At 35.3% G+C, this 21,555-nt stretch overlaps 1 protein-coding gene across 7 annotated transcripts in view; it reads left to right on the top strand.

Moving 5' to 3' along the window:
• The window catches only part of MBNL1 (muscleblind like splicing regulator 1), a 104,551-nt gene extending 84,257 nt beyond the window's left edge, over positions 1 to 20,294 (top strand). For 2 of the 7 annotated variants that reach the window (XM_032226047.1, XM_032226052.1), the window contains 7 exons: positions 1,947 to 2,204; positions 4,734 to 4,787; positions 6,156 to 6,309; positions 9,565 to 9,600; positions 10,363 to 10,457; positions 15,385 to 15,459; positions 17,116 to 20,294. In XM_032226047.1, coding sequence (XP_032081938.1) covers positions 1,947 to 2,204; positions 4,734 to 4,787; positions 6,156 to 6,309; positions 9,565 to 9,600; positions 10,363 to 10,457; positions 15,385 to 15,441 — 654 coding nt within the window. In that variant the 3' untranslated portion in view covers positions 15,442 to 15,459; positions 17,116 to 20,294. The remainder of the gene's footprint in view (positions 1 to 1,946; positions 2,205 to 4,733; positions 4,788 to 6,155; positions 6,310 to 9,564; positions 9,601 to 10,362; positions 10,458 to 15,384; positions 15,460 to 17,115) is intronic. The other 5 variants (XM_032226048.1, XM_032226049.1, XM_032226051.1 and 2 more) reach the window with 5 other exon arrangements.
• The last annotated feature ends 1,261 nt before the right edge of the window (positions 20,295 to 21,555 follow it).

The raw sequence follows: 21,555 nt of genomic DNA on the forward strand, positions 1-21,555 counted from the left end.
GTGATTAAGGCCGCAGCTAGGAACTGGAAGACTCTTGAGTTCTAATCCAGATTTAGGCATAAATCTAGCTGGATAATTTTGGGCCAATCTAGTTATTTTCTCTGACCCTTAGGAAGGTGGCAAAGGCAAACCATTTTTGAAAAACCTTGTCAAGAAAACTGTAGGGACTGACCGTGCATTTTCTAAGAATTGGGTGCAATTGAATTCAGAGAGGGTGGGGAGGCCTATTTGCTCTGGATTGAAGGAAACCTTTTGATGTCTCTCCTTGATACTTGCTTAACTTTCATTTAGTATGATTCACAAGAAAGTCTGAAATAATTGCAAGAGAATGATGTTCACATTACATTGTTTTCTTGGTTCACTTTCAAATATTCATCATAGCCCTTTCTGCAGGTTAAATTACAGTTTTAATCTTAATAATGAAAAAAATTAATGTTGAAAAACACTATGAATGTAAATGTATTTTAAAAGGAAAGTGAAGAGCAAGATAAAAAAAATTACATGTACCCGTGCCCCCTCTTGTGTCAAAATTGTGAACAGCAGAGATAATAAATGCAGCTAATGTCTTATGTAGCTAATAGCGCTCATAAAATGCTGTGCCAAAATGCACTTTAATTTCTTAGAAGGTTTGCTTTGTTTTTTAAAAGATATGTCTCTTTCATACCTTATTTTCACTATGCATAGAAATTCTTTGGAATGATGATTTTGAACATATTATTGAAGGTGATAGAGGGACCATTCCTAATGTTGTTATATTCTACTATACATATTTCCCATAGCCTGAAGCTTCATGATATGTTAATTGAAATTTGGGACTCCTGGATAGATGGCTATATATTAAAGGACACACTACCAATGTGGCATAGTGTTTAAGATGTTGGATTAGGAATAGGAAAACCTAAGTTCAAGTCCATTTTTAGCCATGGAAACACACTTGATTACTTTGATTTAAATGTTGTTTCTCTGCCCAATCTACATCATAGGGTTCCCATTGCCATTGAGAGCAGTGGTGGGTTTCTGTTTTTTTTATTACCAGTTCGTTTGTGCATGCAATGCTTCTGCGCATCCGTAGAAGCTTCTGCACATGCACAGAAGCTTCTGCACATGCATACAAGTGTCCGGGGGAGGGGGGCAGCGTCCCGCCGCCACTACTGGTTCACTCAATCCGGGCCAAACCGGGAGCAACCCACCTCTGATTGAGAGGCCAAAATGAAGCAAAGCTATGTAAGGACTTTGAGGAAAGATGGGAATAAAACTATCAAACAAATAACTCAATAAATAAATAGATAAATAGAAAGGGATTCAGTTTGGCCCAATGGTTGAGGCACCAGGCTAGAAACCAAAATACCATGAGTTCTAATTCAGTCATGAATTAGCCATGAAAGCTAGCCAGACGACTTTGGCCCAATCACTCTTTCCCAGCCCAGTTCACCTCACAGGGTTATTGTCATTGTGAGGATAGTAAGTAGATAATGTTCACTGCCTTGTATTGTCCAAAAAAATAATAATAAATGTGGGATACTAAATAAATAAATACAATACAATACAATACAATACAATACAATGAAATAACCAAAATATTATCCATTAAAACCATGAAGAACAGATTATCTTTTATTACATAGAATGCAGGCGAATTTCTCAGCTGTTGTCTGAAATAACCACAAAAATTCAACTCATTTGAACCCTTTTAGTAGTTTGATTGAATTGGAAAAATTTTGCTTTTAAATTTGGAAAGCTTTTGAATTACATACATTAAGTCAAACTATCAGATTGGGAATTAAGAAATTCATCCGGCATAAAAAGACAAAGATATTTTCTCAAGGTAAAACAAAACCGAATGGTTGAGGTTTATTTATCTGTTGTTCCAGAATAACTTTCAACTTTTTGGGTTTAGTTTCTTTCCTGATGTAATTTTACTTGCATTTTTTTATTCCTGCCTGTAGGTATGTAGAGAGTATCAGCGTGGCAACTGTAACAGAGGAGAAAATGATTGCCGGTTTGCTCACCCTGCTGACAGTGCAATGATTGATACCAACGACAATACTGTTACTGTCTGCATGGATTACATCAAAGGGAGATGTTCAAGGGAAAAGTGCAAATATTTTCACCCTCCAGCCCATCTGCAAGCTAAGATCAAAGCTGCCCAGTACCAGGTCAATCAAGCAGCAGCTGCTCAGGCAGCAGCTACTGCAGCAGCCATGGTAAGTCCAGAAAAGAAATCAAATATATCTGTCTCATTGTCAGCCACTGAGCACTGTTAATCAATTGAACCTCCTTACTAAAGATAGGATGGTTTGAGTATCCCATTCCACGTCAGTATGCTGACAAGCATGTGATGCCAAGTCTGCTCTTACATAGTGTCAGATTCTACTAAAAATGTAGTCAATTTGTCTATGTGTATATTGTGCATAGATGTACATGTCAGATGTACATATTAGCTTTGCATTGAATCTACTTAGTGAGAAGCAGTCATTTATTACGAGTCACCTGTACATTGATATTATTGATACGCATGCATATAAACCCTGACCGGCAAGTTTTTACATCATCTGCTACATAAGAATTACACAAGGAGCTGATGCATTCCTCAGTAGATCCCATGATCTGTCATTTTTTGTGCTCCATTTCCATCTGCAAAAGACTATGTCATCAAAGAGATGAAAATTTTTGTATAATTGATCATATACGGTCTTACTTATCCTTCTGTTTTCCTTGGAAAGGATTTTCCCCCTCCTAGAATTCATTTTGTGCATTCATTTGCACAGAGTCACCTTGAGATGCAACTTTCAGCGAACAAATTTAATAAACAAATGAGTTTGCTTAGAAAATAGCTTAGATTGCATTTAGTTAGCAGCAACGCTAAGTGTTTAATGATTCTGAATCTAGCTAAAGTTTACAAACATCTTTCAGGGATTCTCTTAGTCTTTTCTGTGTCCAATACTTACACATACCACACAACAACTTCACTCTCTTGTTTCATACGGGAGGAAACAGTATTAGTGATCTAGCTTATTGAAATTGAACACTAAGCATGCATTTGAATATATCCTGACAAAAATATCTAAGCTTATTTGTGCAAATATTTTCTTCCACGTTTAACAGTCTCAGCTTAAAGGCAAAGAATTTCATTTTCCTTCATTGGGAAAGAAAATGTTGATAGAATTCTCACGTGGGGCGTTCTTGCACTTACTTAGTTTTGAGGTGACCATGGAATATGTGTGAATATCTGCCTTTCAGTGCAGTCATATGTTGGCAATGTACAGTTTACCTGCCATCTCACCTTTCTGCAAAATCCCAAAGACAGACATGACAGAAGTCGTTCCTGAGGCATTTTCAGACCCAAGAAACATGAGCCTTGGAGACTTTAGACCATTATAAAAATATTTAAAAGAAAGGCAAATGGTACTTTCTCACCACCTCGCAATAGTAAAGCAAAGTCAAAAATACCTAGAGAAGAATTTCTAAAGGAATTCTGAAACTTCTTGAAAGTACAATGAGAAAAGAAAGGAAATTTTAGAAAGTGGAAAATGGATTACTACTCTGTATTATGTGCAATAACTTTAATAAATATACTTGAATGAGGTGCAATGGGGCAAATAATTTATTGAAGTATTGAAGAACAGGCATTTCTATCAATGTGACTATAAAATAACGAATAAAATAATGTGTATTGTGCTCTGAATTCAGCTATCAAATAATAATAATTATTATACTATTATACTATTATAATACTATAATTATTGTAATATTATTACTGGAATTTTGATTGTGACATGGATCAGCACAATCACATCACTGGGAGAAATTAGACAATGAACCAGTTGTCTAAACTGTGTTTTCTGATAGGGGATAAAAGAAAACCCTGTTTAACTGGGTCTACTTTTATTCTTTAGATCAGGGGTGTCAAATTTGCGGTATCACATTGTTGTCACGTGACATATCACAACTTTTTCCCCCTTCACTAAACCCGGGGTGGACGTGGCCAGAGTGTGATGCATCGGGCTCGCGGGCTGTGAGTTTGACACTCTTGCTTTAGATGATTGTTAACATTAAGTGAGAGTTCCTAGTTTCTAGCTCTTAGCCAGCTTTGGCTGATAGAAAACGCCAACTGGGGTTGTATTTGGATGACACATTGCTAAGAAATTATAGGCTGAAGTTAAAAAAATATCTGAGGAGAAGGCCTACTTCTAAATTCTTGTGAGGCAAGTGATATGGATATATCCATGATGTAACCAGAACTCACGCCCAGCTTGAAGAAACTGCCTTTATTTTAACATTGATCCTATATTTCTTTTTACATAATTATATGATTTGACCATTAAATATTCCCATGAAACATTGCGGTGCAATATTGGCAATGCAGAAAGGGACAACTGGAGAGAGACCTTTTTCTGTGTTTATGAAGATTAGCCCAAAAATACAGAAAGTAGGCCCTTCCTCACTCTTACTCCTTCTTTCAACCTCCCCTTCCCCATTAGAGTACCTTGTTTGTACTTAACTACCTAGAGGTATATCCTCACAATAACAACTCAATAGTGCCTTTATTGTGCATGCTTAGTCTTGTTATTCGTTGTATATGGCATTCCGATGATTTGTTTTTTATTTGTTTTTTTCTCACCTACCCAAAATGCACTGCTGCCCCCATGATGCACCTCTGCTTGCTGTTTATGTTAATGCGCTTGAACCCCACTGGCCCATTGCCATCATGTGCTCGCTGCCTGCTAATTAAGACTCAGTCGGCTGTCAAATCACTGAAGCGACCCCTCGAGGCAACCTTTGACCTGGTACTATGACCTTTCACCTTTTAGCTTGGCATGTAGCTTTACTGTAGATACAAATTAATTTTTTTAAAATTTAATTCTTAAATATATATTTTTTCCTTATTTCCTGTGTAAAGTAATGTGAGCTCAAATTAAAACTGAGTGTGGCTTCCTTGTTGCATTTGTGGGGAAGGTGATGGAAAGAAGGTTTATTTGCCATCCCATCCTGAAGATGGAGGATTCTGCATTCAGTTTAATCACCTTGTAGACATTTTTAAATCAAGGAAGATGGGTGTTTTTTTTAAAGGATTTTTTTTAAAAAAAAAATGTGTAAAATATATATGATCTATATATTTGTATCTGTTTGGTTGGCATGGCTTAACAATATTCTTACGTAGATTTAACATTTGTAATGCAAGTGCCAGCATGACTTGGCACTTTTGTTTTGTTTTGTTTTTGCATGCGTAGACAGACTTTGGGGATATGGGAGTAAAGTTTAATATTATATTAATCTTTGTTTCATTCACTCTATAAAATTTCTCTTTAACATGGCTTTTACTTATTAATCCTCATGGAGCTAGCAGTGCAGCTTTTTTTCCCCCCTCCCTGGTATTCCTGCTTCTTTACTAAAACCTGAACCTTTTTTTTATAGTGAAAAAAGTGGTAGTTTACTGTTCCCGAGCACTTACAGTGCCGTATTGAAAGGGCAGTAATAAAACTTCTTTGCAAAGCTTCGGCCTTGCTCTTCCTTTGAATTGTAAAGTCTGCTCTGCTGCTTGCTTGCTCAAGGATGTAAATAGAAAAAAAAGATGGTGGTGCTCAATTGCTGTATTTTATACTGACTGTTCTATTTCTTCTCTCTCTCTTTCTCTCTCTCCATACTCCACCTTCTTTCTTTCTCTCTCTTTCCTTCTTTCTTTCTCTTTCTTTTCCCCTATTCTTTCTTTTTCTCTTTCTCTCCTTTTCTTTTCCCTATTCTTCTTTCTTTCTCTTTCTTTCTTTCTCTTTCTTTTTCCCTATTCTTTCTTTCTTTTTTCCCTATTCTTTCTTCTTTCTTTCTTTCTTTTTCTTTCTTTCTTTTTCCCTATTTCTTTCTTTCTTTTTCTTTCTCACTTTTATTCTTTTTTCTTCTTCTTTCTCTTATTTCTTTCTTTGTGTCTCTTTCTCATTTTATTCTTTCTCTTTCTTCCTTGCTTTTTGCTTTCTATTTCTTTTTCTCTCATTTCTTTCTCTTTGTCATTTTTATTCTTTCACTTTCTTGCTTTTTCTATTTCTTTCTTTCTCTCCTTCCTTCCTTCCTTTCTTTTTCTCATTTTTATTCCTCTTTTCCTTCTTTCCTACCTTCCTTCTCTTTCTTCTTAACTGGGCTATCTTATCCTCATCTATCAATAGGGGATTCCTCAAGCTGTACTCCCCCCATTACCAAAGAGGCCTGCGCTTGAAAAAACCAATGGTGCCACTGCAGTCTTTAATGCTGGTATTTTCCAATACCAGCAAGCTCTTGCAAACATGCAGTTGCAACAGCATACAGCCTTCCTCCCACCAGGTACGTGGCATTTCCCATATCCTTTGAAAAAGACCCAAATGAGGTCACTAGAATAATTTCCCATGGGTTAGCTAGGTTCAAGGTCTGAGGCTTTTCATTGTTAAGTATGATAAAAAGAAGGCATGGGAAGGGCAACATCCATGGATGCCCAAAGAGACAATCTTGCTGCTAAACTGCAAATTCTGCATATGTTCTCTTGGAAGCAAGGTGTTGGGTGCTTTTCAGCATAATCTGAAAATCTGCATCTCTGAAGTGTGCAATCATGTTTCAAAACAGCATTTGAAATCTTTTTCTCTCTTCTCTAATCCTTCATTTTACACCTCTTATGTTGTTTTATATATACATATATATTTAACTGATGTAAGACCCCTTTGCTCAAGTGAGTTTAACATGAATAGCGCAGTGAGAATAATATTTTCCATATGCTGAATTGTGCTAGAAAAATATTTAGTCGTGAAATATTGTTATATTATTATTTATTTTTCTTTACTGGCTATTATTCAAACTTTTGTCTTCAACTAAAATGCAAGATAAGGTTTGGAATAATAAATTAGTTTTACATCTTTTGAAATCAGGGTAAACATTGTAGTGATGGCCTTTCATTTTTCAGTGACTAATCAACAAAGGGGTCCTACACAAATATCTGTTTCATTCCTGCAAGTTAAAGCACAACAGATTTTCATTGCTACCTTATGTTCATTTGCTAAACATTCTATGCAAAAGTGTGTGTTGGTTTCAGACATGAAGAAGGAGCTTAGCTGAAATTTAAAACTGAAAATATGTTAGTTTTGTAGTTTGAACATGATAGTCAACTAAAATATCATTATATTCCTGCCTGGGTACCATAATTAGATTATGGATTATGAATAATAATAACAATAACAAAAGTAGCAGTAACAAAAAAAAACAGTGACACCTCTGTCTCAAGAATTAAATTAATTAATGCATATTATTTTAATTTTTAAAAATAATAATTTAATTTCCACTTTGAATATCATGATTCAATTTAGTCTAGCAACACTTAAATGTTAGATAAGTAGGGAAGGTTATATCATTTGACAATGTTCAAATAGTCATCATAACCTTAATTTTTAATATCTATTTCACTGAATTTTCTTATGTGTTATAAGAATCCTAGAGGGACTGGAGGGAATCTACAAAAAATAAATAGCATTTTATCCAATTGATTTTATTTTCAGGAAATTATTTTTAAAAAATATGACTGCTTCCAGATGTGTTAAGAGTACAACATGAGCAATTCTGAGCCACTATTGCTCTGAAAATTTTGGAAATTAAATCCTAATATATCTGGGAACAATCAGAATGGGGGGGAAAGTAACTAATGCTTTGATCAGATATTTCCTTGTAATAGCAGGAGTCATTTAAATATACTAAATAGTTAATTTCCAAGTGAAGCACAATCAAACTATGTTACTTATTGATTTATGAATTTCTATACTATGTACCAAAATGATTCTGGGTAGCTTCACAAGAACAAACCATTGTTAAAAGACATTATAACAATTACCTCATTGCCCACAAATCAAAGAGCCCTGTCCAAGCACTCTGACCCAAAGCCTGGAGGAATAAGAACACTTTTTTAAAGTCCATGAAGCAGGGAAGGTGGCAGCCATATTAATCTCCATGGGGATGCTGTTCTGAATAATAGACGGTGACAGATGAAGCCTTCTTCCTGAGTCCTGTTAGATGCCATCACTTAGCCGATGGGACTCAAAGCAAAGCAGAACACACAGGATGGGCCAAAGCTGTAGGAGCCATGCAATCCTGCATTGCTGTCCTTAGACCATTAAAGGCAATCAGCACTTTAATTTTCTCTCAGAAGCCATCTGGAAAATGTTGCAGTTCACATAGCGAGGATGATGCATGGGAATAGCAAACTGCTTCATTGTGGACCAAATACAGCTTCTGAGTGGTCTTGAAGAGCAACATCTGGAAAATGTTACAATAGAGATGACCTGAGAGATAGTGAAGCCCTGAATGACCTAAGGAAAATTGATGTCAGCTTTAATAGGAAGCCCAGAATGGAAATACAACCAGATGAGCTTATTCTACTCTATTATGAATCTACATTAACAGAATTTTGAAAGTCTGAAAGTACAAATCTCATTTACAGCCTGAGAAACAAGGAAGGCCTCTTCTGAGCCTCTTGCCCTACTCACTATCCAGCTGCTGTCTCTTACCTGAGTGTTCCCTTAGTAGCACTTACTGACCCATTCTCCCAAGGTCTTTCATGCATAGCATTACAAAAGAAGACCTCTTAAGATTGACACACACATTGAACATGTTGCATGCAATTACCTTCCTGGCCATGGCTGATCAGCAGGACCTGGGAGTTCAGGAAATTTCCAGATAGTATTCCAGCCTCAAATGGGCCATTACAACCCCATTCAGGGTCAGAGGTAAAAAGTTCCCTAGAATTGGAAGGAGAAACCTTCTTCCCGCATAATCACTTAATCTTTCTAGAGTTAAATCTGAGACTATTCCTCTGAGACCTGAACAATTCTGAGGCACTGGGAACAAGATCTTGATAGCTGTTAGTTGTTTAGGAAACAAGATACACAACTCTTACCATTAACATATTAAGTATGTGCGTCCTTGAACTGTCTCATTTAGATATTACACAGGAAGAGTGAAAACACCAAGCCCTTGAGGCACCCTGCAAATCAGAACTGGACATTCATTCACATAATGCTAAGTTATGGTTTAATGTTATGCATTAAGCACCCTTCAAACACAGTAACAGCAATATATCTAGATTTACCCAGCCTCCGCCTGAAGCTTAAACATCTGCCAGTTAGAAAGCAAAGCTTATTGTGGCACTAGCACAGTGTTGCTTCTTCCTGCATTCACGTTAGTCATGAATTAACATATAAAAAGCACCTGTAAATCAAACTTAATATAAAACAATATATAGTAAAGGTCAGAATTGGACAACTGAAACCTCTCCTTATGTTATTAGAACCTACTTTTAACTTAGTAGTTTGTTTTAATCAAAATACCAACACACAGTTCAGTCTGCTTTCTCCTTGCCCTGCTCATGTAAGTCTAGTTCTAATTACCACCACCTTGCTGTTTGATTTGATTGTGCTATTGGTTACATGCCACTGTTTTCCCATAATAACCAATTTTTCCTTCTTTGTTCAAATGAGATTTTCCTAATTACACGTGTGATGGGTTGTTTTAATTCTTTTCCCTTTGCAAATCCACCTTCCTGTTGCAATGCATGATGGGCAGGCTCAATATTGTGCATGACACCCGCTACAAGTGTTGGTAGGTGCCAGCTTTGTTTCTTGATTATCTTAAACCTGTTTAGCAGCTCACAGACTTTCAAAATCCACTGCTAGGTTTTAACTTAGAGTTACTGTGCAAAATCATTTTTCTTCCCTTGCACTAACACTTGTCAATTAAATGCATTTGCTTTATTTAATTGACACAATTTACCTAGAAGCCATTTACTTCCTACCATTATCAAGTTGTTCTATGCCCCATTTTCCCTGTCCCTTTTATCAGTTCTGGTGGATTTTGACTGGACTTTGAGTTCCAGTGTTTTATAAAATTATTTTGTGTTTAAAACAGAAAAGGCCAGTTACACATTTTATGCAAGAAATGCAGAATTAGAGTTTTATTTCAGCATATCGTAATAATATCAGAAGTTAAAATGGGAGGATTGGGCATATGGTTATCCTAAGATTTTCAAACTATTAATGAGAGTCCTATTTGTAGTTTCTTGGGTCTAAAATGAAATAGTTAAACTTTATTGTATTGACTTTGGTAATTCAGTGGTAATAAGCATTTTTCCCTTCCCTTTTCTCCTTTCCTTTTGTCTTTTATCTTTGTCCCCACCCCGCTCTCTGGAATGTTGCCCCGCTTTGCGCTGTGGTTGCATGTCCTTTTCGCTGGTGGCGGTATCTCGCCCCATGGCTATTCTGCTGATATAAATACCATACTTGACCATTTTACCACCTCTTGCCATGGTTTCCCATACTGCTACACTCTTCTGTATGTTTGCTTATATGGTTTTCCTTCCAAAAGTTCCCATGGTGCACGGCGCTACGCCCGCCACTGTGTCTGCAGCAACAACATCTGCCACAAGCGTCCCCTTCGCTGCAACTGCCACAGCCAACCAGGTTTGCTAATTTACAGCTTTGTTTCTTAAACATAACTCAGAATCGGTGCTTTTAAGGAGCATGGGGATTTCTTTTATTATTTTTGGTTTTTTGGTTGTGGTTTTTGTTTTGTTTTGTTTTGGTTGTTTTGTTTATTGGTTTATACTTCTTGTTGGCCTACACATTCTCTTTAGATCTGCAGCATAGCTTAATTGGGCTTCTGTCCCCACTCTCCAATAAGACTTTCCTGAATTGATCAACATATGATGAATCATTTGCCTTTGTCCCCCATGTCCACGTTTACTGTTACAAGAACCGATGTATAGAAAAAATATATATGAAGATATAAGATCACAATCACTTTTTTCCTCTGTAGAACGTAAACTTTTTGCAAACCAAGGCAATATCAAATCTAGGAATAGAAAACTAGGGAAAACTCAAAGAGTAGGCAGACTAGGACAAAGAAATTGACACAGCCAAAAAAAACAACAACTAAATTTGGTTTAATTTAATAGCGATTTAATTTAAATAGCTATATACACACACATTTACATGCATACATAGTCATACACATATGCATGTATCCATTATGTATATACACTTTATTTTGCACTAAAAATATATTTCAGTGGCAAGTTTTGGAGGAACTTGAGAATTCTGTTCTACAGCCAACAGTAAAACAAGCTTGATATAGCACAAAGTACCACAGGATGTTCTAAGTTCATTTATGCTGTATACGTAAGCTACAAATGCTAACTCTTTAAAGTAGGCCAGTATTATTTTCTGCAAAATGATGGCCAAAGGAGAAAGGCCCTGGCTTGGCCGAGGTCTTCAGAGAAACACATGACAAGAAAGTAAATAAATATTGAGAACACTCTTCCGACATGCTGTTATCGAGATTGCATAAATGCTGGGTGGTGATGATAGAGTTGTTGAACTAAACTTGAAAGCTAAGGAAATATGGAAATTAAGTTTTGGAAATCTGAATCTTGCTATTATTGACTTATAGGCCAGGCCACTCTGCCATTGTAAGCTTCCAGAGAATTAAAGTTAATATACAAAATTGTTGAACTTGGGGAGCTAAAATGATATTCTACTTTATGAAGAACACCAAGTACAAGAAATCAATATCTGAATGAGTAAGAATCTCTAATCATCCTACTGTTGACCTAATGCCCAGCATCCTCAATCATTTTTATGCTGGCTACAGCTGCTGGCAGTTGTATTTCAGTAGTATTTTCAGAATTCTGCTGGAAAATAGGAAAGACGATCCACAAGCAAGTAAAAGTATGCCCAACAGCAACCCGACTTGGCCAGATTGCCTATTATAATCCTACTGTTGACCTAATGCCCAGCATCCTCAATCATTTTCATGCTGGCTACAGCTGCTGGCAGTTGTATTTCAGTAGTATTTTCAGAATTCTGCTGGAAAATAGGAAAGACGATCCAGAAGCAAGTAAAAGTATGCCCAACAGCAACCCAACTTGGCCAGATTGCCTATTATAATCCTACTGTTGACCTAATGCCCAGCATCCCCAATCATTTTCATGCTGGCTACAGCTGCTGGCAGTTGTATTTCAGTAGTATTTTCAGAATTCTGCTGGAAAATAGGAAAGACGATCCAGAAGCAAGTAAAAGTATGCCCAACAGCAACCCAACTTGGCCAGATTGCCTATTATAATCCTACTGTTGACCTAATGCCCAGCATCCCCAATCATTTTCATGCTGGCTACAGCTGCTGGCAGTTGTATTTCAGTAGTATTTTCAGAATTCTGCTGGAAAATAGGAAAGACGATCCAGAAGCAAGTAAAAGTATGCCCAACAGCAACCCAACTTGGCCAGATTGCCTATTATAATCTTATTACACATTTTTGCTTATGACACAGGATAGCTTACAACTGATTCTCTAAGTTTGTTGCCCCAACCTGTTGCCATAAGATGTTCTGGGACATCCACACTGAGCAGGAATTTGGGGAACTGATTAATTGGATATAAATAGTCCTCGACTTACAGCCACAATTGGAGCTGGAATTTCCAACACAAGTCTTTGTGGTCACAAGTCCAATTGAAGCCTATATACACAATTATTTTATAGCAGTTGTTAAGTGAATTCAGCTTTCCCTTTGAGCGTTTTTTTTTTCTGGAAATCAGCAAAAGTTGCAAATAGTGATCACATGACCTCAAGACACAGCCAGTTGTCAATACAAGCCACGTGCCAAGCACCCAAATAGTGAGTGTCAAAGAATCACAGTTTTGTCTTGATGGCTAAACAACTGATGGAGAGCAACCATCAGATTGTCATGTTTTCATATATAAAGACAACTGTAGATATATCCACTTTCCATTTTTGGTAAGTCAAGATAACCATTTCCCATTATGGACAGATCACGATAACCACATTTTCACATTAATGGTGATTGTACATAAAGCCAATAACAAAAGGTAAAGGTAAAAGCACATTTCAGATATGCCATATCTTTGAATAGTAATAGTTAAAAACATACGTACTATCTTCTTTATAGTATACCAATTTGATGTTTAATTTACAACAGAGAAAAGTGTTACTAACATAGTATACCAAGGAGTCCTGGTTACAATGGTGGGATTCAGTCAGTTCGCACCTATTTGGGAAAACCAGTTGTTAATTTTCTAAGCAGTTTGGAGAACCAGTTATTGGAAGAAATATTTTGTTTCTTTTCCACTTTACAAGGCTAAACCTGTAAGGAAGGCAGGAAGGAAAAATTCTGGTGTTGTTTCTAGTCTGATCTTTATTGCCCTGCTTTAGAAACTGCTTCTCTGGTTAACCTTATTACATTGTAACAGCTTAGGGGAAATGCCCATCGACCTGAATGATGTTGAGTTGGCGACGCCCATACTGTCACATGACCACTGAGTGATGCCTACCCAGCTGGTCATTTGGGCAGAGAACCAGTTGTTAAATTATTTGAATCCCACCACTGCCTGGATTTATTCATTAGGCATTAATAATGAAAAGTTTAATCATCAGACATGTTGTTTTTCATAGAGAAAGGGAGAAAAGGATGGAGAAAAATTCCTCTTTCTCTTTCCCCCATCTCTTGATGTAGCTGATTCTGAGTATTTTTTTCTATATTTTTAGAAGGCTTCTCCTGTACAGATTCTGGAGGTTTTGTTTTTGTTGTACAATTTGATCATTTCATGCCTATTTCTCTGGATCCTCATAATGCGCTCTAGTCAAGTTTTGTAACCTATTCTTTGTATATACATATATAAGCAATATATGTATATAATACATGAGCAATGCTGACATGATGCAATGCCACCAAATGCAATGTTCATGCATGCATAAGTACTTGAGACTTGGGCCCCTTCCTCTTTACTGACTGGTGCTGAAGCTCCTTGGTATGTTTTGACAGCACTACTCTTGAAGCTTCTAGACAGCTGGATCCAACATCTCTTTCTGCTGCAGTAGCAAACCAATGGTATGAGAAGCTTCATTACACTTGGGACACATTTATGTGCAAAAAGAGAATTTGGAAATGCATAGATTAGTCTTCCCCAATCTGGGACCTGTCATATTTTTGAGATTCCTATTCTTCTACTTGCTGGGGAATTAACACCCAGCGCATCTGGACAATCAATATTGGAGCCAAATTGGAAAAGGCTACTATTGAATATAGTTAAAGAATATTAGGGATTGTGTAGAAAAATAAATCGGTCTGTTTTAGAAGAGTTTGTTTACTTTTGGAACTTCTGTGCTCTAGTAATGGAAGCCAACAGTAAGTAAGAAAACTAAGTAGTAGAAGCTGATCTGAGCCTCTCTTTTTATGAATGTACTGTTTTTTATCCTATCTGTTTTACATTTAACTTTTTCATGCAAATGCTTGTGAACTATTATCCGCTTAAGCAACTGAGGGTTTACATGTATTTCTATATTCAGGGATTAGAGTGAATATTATAATATTTCTTATCAGACTGTGCCCAAAAGTTGTTGAGATAATTTTAGAATTAACTTAAACCACCAATTAGATTAATAAAGTAAAAATGTTTAGTAATTATAGAGCAATCAAGAAAAATCCTTCTGTAACAGCACTTAAAGAGTAGCATCAATTATATTAGTCTCCATAATGGAAGTTCTAAATTTCATCCCACTCTACTGCCAACAAACATTTTTAACAATAAAAATTGCTTTATTTGGTAGTTGTATATAATCGAGAGCTGACTAAATGGATCTGTTATGAAAGTACTTTGTGCAGGAGGCAACATTTTGCCTTGCTAATTCCCTTTGATTGATTTTGAGGGGAATCTGTTATAAACAGTAGATATTCTTTCTCCAATTTCAGTGGAGTGTGAGGATTATATTGCAAATCTTTTCATTGTAAAACCGCATGAACAAACATTTCAAATCCATAGACAACAAAAAGAAGAAACTAAATGGATAACTTATGCAACAACAGAAAATGTTCTTATGAATAGCCAAGTGTTTAGATTTTCTAACCATCCCGTAAGAAAAATTTGTAAAAAGCAATGTAGTTCAAGGTCCCAGTGCTGCATTCTTGTGAGCCCATCACTTGAATTTCAGTTCTTTTTTAAACAGTCAATGACATCAGTTACTGTTATAATTATAATAATAATCTTATTTTTTCAATGAGTATGAAAAATGCACAGCCTGAGAGTTTGCTTCTGTAGCCAATTGTTAAAATCAGAAAATTAAAACAACCCTAGTCCATACAATCTCTGTGTAGGCCAACAAAAAGAGTGCTTGAAATGACTGGACTGCATGAATGTTTAACTGTAAATGTATCTTTCTTTTAAACAGCCAATAATGGCTGATATCCTACTTAACTGAATGTACTCATTTAAATTGCTACCTAGGTTTCTGTTAACATAAATTACATAATTCAGAACTCTGCAGTTTTTCATTTGACGTCCTATTATATTATATCAATTAAAGTTTATATTTTAATAGATTCCCATAATATCTGCCGAACATCTGACTAGCCACAAGTATGTTACACAGATGTAGACACTTAATCATCAAACAGTAAGTATCTTAAGTGCATATTACTGTACTTTGATACATTTGAGAGGATTTGAATTCTATTGTCCTTGTACATGATTGTCAGTGATTGTGTATGTACCTTTCTGTTTCTGTAAAATTGGTTGCCTGTTGTATTACACTTGTCTTTTATATTTTCTGTATAAAAGAAGATTCAGATTGAGCTCAATGATACAAGAACACTTGAAACTAATTAATGTTAACAGTTGATATTTCAGAAAATATAGGAGGTTAAATTGATATTCCCTGACATTGTTTTATACACTTACTCAAACATCAATACATCTGCATTCAAGTGACGAAACAAATATATCTACATATGAGTTTAGCCCTCATTTTTTTATGGACAGTTTTATACAAAATGAAGGAAATATATCCCTGATTGTCCATGCAATCTGAAGGGAGAACACTATGGTATATGTTGATTGAAGAATCTAAAAAGAGCATTAGACAAATCTAGTGAGATTTTTGCTATTTATTCCTGCTGGTTACAAAAATCATGTGATCCTCAATAATATTTGCTAGCCAGCAACACAAAATAGATTTTTTATTCATGTCCTGCTTATAATGCAGGAAGGATCTGATCAGGAGGGCTCTTTTATGTTCTGAAAAACATGCTATCATGTGATGCCTATTTTTTTTTTAATTTTATTATTAGTTGGCCCAATATCCAGAGTACATGAATAAGCACTCTGAAAGATTTTTTTAAAGACTCGATATAAAATGTTAACACGTGGATAAAGGACATACCATAATAACCCGGGGTTGGGTCATTCATGTATATAGTCAGCCATTGGGCCACCTAACCCCATTACGTTTTAATAGAAAAATATGAAGAAATGGCATTCGTTTTGTAATGAGAACATTACGCATATGCAGTTGCAGCTACAAATAATATAAAGTTCATATTTCACTGCCAATTTAGTTTTATCTGGGGGAAATAATCATAAACTCCTTCCTATTCAGAAGGATATTTTAAATTAATTTGATTATGTGCCTTGACGTTTAGCAACTACATAAAAAGACTTCTCTAGAATTATCTGTGTTCTCCTGACCCTTCGGGTCTTTCAATATTCTCCCCTATATTTATTTTATTTATTTATTTTATTTTATTTGTCAACAAGTACAATGAAACAAGTATGAAAACACATGAAAAATGGCACAAATAAATGGATATAAATAAGCAAAACATAGTTATAAACACATAAAAAGAGTATATATAAGTGGGACAATAGGACAGGGAGGGAGGCACTCTGGTGCGCTTATGCTCCCTTATGGACCTCTTAAGAAATGCGTAAGGTCAGCTTAAGGTAAAAGATATAGGGATTAGAGGAACTAACAACAGGATCAGGTAGGGTGTTCCACACATTTACTACTCTATTGCTGAAATCGTTTTTCCTGCAATCAAGATTAGAACGGATTACATTAATTGAGTCTATCCATCTTGCTGATGGCCTTCTTCTCTTTCTTCTATCTTTCCCAGTATTCTCAATGGGATGTGGTCTTCACAAAGAACTTCTAAATATATGTTTATTTAAATAATTGGCTTTTGACTGAATATTTCTGTTAGATTGAATTGTTAATATTTTAATGTAATACTTGTTTAAGATTTTTTTTTTTAAAGTCTCCTTGTTTTTCTAGATCATATGACAGAGAAGAGGACAGCGTGGTTGAGTGAAGAATCAGGACAGGTCATTAGCCATAATGTATATACCGTAAAATAACAGCACCCAAATTTCCTCAGCAGTAAGACATCCACATATTGCATGTTAACAAGATGAAATGACAACTTGGAAATTCACTGCACACTGTTGCCTATATACTTTGTACATTGAATAGATATTTGTGCTGGGGTGATCATATTGTCTAACGCAGCCTTCCCTAACTTGGTGCCCTCCAGTTGCGTTGATCTATAAATCTGGATTGCATCCTGGAAGTTGTAGACCCAAGAAAGCTAAAGGGCATCACGTTGGAGAATGTTAGTCTAAAGACTACAGCATTGTCCATCTTTTCTAGCACACAAGTATGCAATGCATACCCAGCTGACGTATGCATTGGTAGACTCTTTTCCTACATAATCATGTACGTCATTTTGAAAAGACAGACTGTGATGTAGCCATAGATCTATAATGTATTGGTACGTCTGTAGACCAAGATATAATTTTTAAAGTAAGTTTATTATCTCAAGGTTTACAAATAACAAAAAGGTGCACCTTGTATTTAAAATTGCCATTATAGAAGAGACCGTGCATGCACAGTATAATTTTTTCCTTTTTTGTTTTAAGAGTAATATTTTTAAATGTAATAGATTGTAAGAAGTGGTAAAAGAGGTATCTGACAGAGATGAATGTGCCAAGTAAAAAACCACAACTGTGTATATTTTTAAAGCACATCAATGGCTTTAAGTACCGTGTTGTTAAAGATTTTCATGAAGTGCCATAGACTGTAATCAAAGTAGAGTATTATTTCTTCAGTGTTACTTTAAGAGCCACATTTTTGCTTGTTTTGCTAGTAGGTAATCAGTCAAAGGGCACCCTTCCGTTTCAAACCAAAGCTGTCTCAGAAATGGCCACCTCAGTTAAAAATAGACAGCACATTTTTTTTGTTTTTCTTATTTTTTTAAAAGCAAAAACAAGAATAGATATATGGGTCATTCCTACACATACTGGATATATAAAGCTATAAATTATTATAAACCATTGTAGTTGTAATAGTTTTGCAAAGTATACTGTATAACAAACAATATTTTAAAAAAGGGAAGAGCCATTTCTGAGACAATATTAGAAAAAGTCTAAATAATTTTATTTTGCTTCAATTTTATAACCTCTGTCAAAAGTCCAGGAGACTCTAAATGTGTTGAAGGAGATGGGTTTTGCTTTTCTGATCCAATGCATCACTTCAAAGTCACACACTTAAAAAAATAGTGACTCTAAATCATGGGAAAAGCACTGACATCAGATGCCTGATTAAAAAGAAAACCAAAATAATCAACAATCAATGAAAATGTTAATTAGAGTAGGCGCTGGGTGGGTTAACTATCGGGTGAGTTTTATATGTGATTTCTTCTGTTGAGATTTAACTGCTTTATAGCCTTAGAAAGCCTTTACAAAATGAAACAAAAAAATAGATGTGCATTCAAGTTTTTAAGATGGATTCATCCAAAGGAAATCCTTTGTGTGGTTTGGATGTTGCAGTTAGTAAAGGATATATTTTGCTCTGTTAAGCAAAGCTCGAGGTGGGGGCCAGGTTTCTGGTAGCGTCGCGTAGAATGGGAGAGGTGAGGGTTCAGTTCTAGAATTCTCCATACTTCCAAGTTTACTTGCAAGTTTTTATGCTTGAGAGATGCTTTCTAGTTAAAAAAAAAAGAATGATGTGTTGATTTTACTGATTGTACTGTACATCTATTAAAGCCTTAGATTATTACATTACGGGTTAAAACCCATACCAATGTAATTTCAATCGTGTTAAGAAAGTATAGGTGACTTCACATGTTATTGTAGTTTACTTACATTTAGAGAATATGACTTATTTTTCCTTGTTAAAATGGTAGTTTTTATTTCGTACATTTATTAGATCATCTTCATTTTCTATTACCAGATGAATGCCATTTAAGTTTATAGAATTTTGTTTTATTAGATTTTACTGATGAATTTTTTTCAAAATATGAAAAAGAATTAAAAATATTTTTTCTTCATAGCATATGCAGTTTTGAATTTACATGTAGTGTCATGAATATTCGTATTCTTGTTAACTAAATGATTTATATTTTACTGATTTAATATTACAATGTAAGAATATCAGTCATTGTTAGTTCTTGTCTAGTTTTCATTAAAAGAACAAAGATCTTTTATATGGATATCTTATATAATCATTGTTAAGTAAGAAGTTAAGTTGTTGCTATTGAAATGATCCTGGCAGACAACTGAGTAATATTTTGATGATTTATTTTGTTTGTAATTAATTATAAAAGAAAAAATCTAGTTCTTAGATATTAGAATAAAATTTATTTTCTACTGTATCCATTTCAAATGTTAAAATATTGTTTAAATATTTTTTGAAATCCCTGAATATCAGGCCTTCTTATAAATAAGCTGCATAATCAGTAGATCAAGGGACTTTTTTGTTGATAATCCAAATACTCAAAAAGTTTACGTATAACAAGAATTATAATAAGTGTGAGTGCTTGTGCATACTCTTGAGGGATGATTATGCTGCAATTTAGCATGTGGGAAAGTATAGAGAGAAGGTTGACCTTTTGCACTTCTGTATATAGTCAAATAAAAAAAATAAAGAGAGAAACCTGTATAATAGTAAGATCTTATTTTGAATAAAAATGTCTATAAATACAAGGAGTTTTGTTAAGGCTTATAAAAATGACAGGCTGAACAAAATTGCTTGCAAAAAAGTGGCACAGAATTAGCACTCCATACCCCTTTGAAAAAGTGGCTTTGCTTTATGTGAACAGCTTCTAGTTTGCCAGGATTCTTTCAGCTGGAAAGATTGGCCATCCTTCTCATGACTAACAAAAGCTGCACTGGTCTAAATCTGCCTGAAGATAATTTCTGATGAGACAAGAAAAATAAAAATTATTTTTTTAAAAATGAAATTTCAGAAAAACAGGTACTTCCAACCATTAAAGGTAAATCATGGATCTAATATGTCTTACATTACTCAAAACAACTACTGCATGTTTCAAGTATCAAGGAGAGAGAGAGAGAGAGAAAAAGAAAATATAAATAGATATAAAATATATATTCTATTCAAACCAGTTTCTGAAAAATTTCAGTAGTTTTATTATTCACACACTAGCGCAAACACACACATACACAGGGAAAGTGATATTGACTTTCACATGCACACTAAAGAAGTTTGAAAATGTCAACAGGCAAACCAAAACAAAACCATCATAGCTGTAGTTGTTACGTAATTATTTTTATTGCTGTAGTGATCCGGTTCTTTTAGCAGGTGAAAAAAAAAACCACCCTTTCAAATTTACCATTTTTAACCTAAAGCACTTGACAAACCATGTACTACATGAAGCCAAAGTGAGGGGGGAGGGAACCAATGATTGGATCTATTCTGTCTCATAATTCATATTGATGAATTAGTACATGTTGCACTTCCTTGCAACCCTATAACTTTCATCTGCTGAAAGGACAGGTGTGCTTGGTTTTTACTATTATGTAATCACAGACTTAAATTTGCTTGGTAGTTGCTCCAACTTATGTACTCTGTCCTGGGCTGCAATTTGTTTTTATGCTTATTTTATTATTACTGCTATAGCTGTATGAAAAAAAAATAAAGTTAAATTGCCCTAATAAAATTTCTTTTAATTATCTTTCTTTCTCTTTCCAAGTTTGGGAGAAGAGGGTTTCATTGTTGTCATTCTCATTTGTGGTTGGGACAAGGGAGGGCACAATCTCTACTGGTACAGCTCATTGTCTAAAGACTGACATCTAGTTTATGGAATAAGGTAAAGGTTTCCCTCGCACATATGTGCTAGTCATTCCCAACTTTAGGGGGTGGTGCTCATCTCCTTTTCAAAGCTGAAGAGCCAGCACTGTCCGAAGACGTCTCCGTGGTCATGTGGCCGGCATGACTAAACACTGAAGGCACACAGAACGCTGTTACCTTCCCACCAAAGGTGGTTCCTATTTTTTCTACTTGCATTTTTACATGCTTTCAAACTGCTAGGTTGGCAGAAACTGGGACAAGTAACGAGAGCTCATTCAATTTATGGGATTCACGTCTACAATTGTGATGCTAACACGCACAAAGTGAAGAACCACACATGTTTCAATTACTTGCTAGTCAGTTGTTTTCCTCTGAATATGACTGAATTCACTGGAAAGTGATCCATCCATTACTAATGTGTGAACCCAAGTCTATTAACTGAGCTTGAGATCTACAGAGGTGATGCAGGAACTCTAGTGAACTCATGGGCATTCATAAAATAGTTACCATAAAATTATGATATTTCTAATTAATTTCAAACTTAGATAATAAAGTGAAGTAATTATTATTAGATAACGTGACCCATTAGGTCATAGTTTCAGAGAGATTTCCTTACCCTTGCAGAGA

Source organism: Thamnophis elegans, chromosome 10 (assembly GCF_009769535.1).
Source record: "Thamnophis elegans isolate rThaEle1 chromosome 10, rThaEle1.pri, whole genome shotgun sequence".
NCBI classification, from domain to species: Eukaryota; Metazoa; Chordata; class Lepidosauria; order Squamata; family Colubridae; genus Thamnophis; species Thamnophis elegans.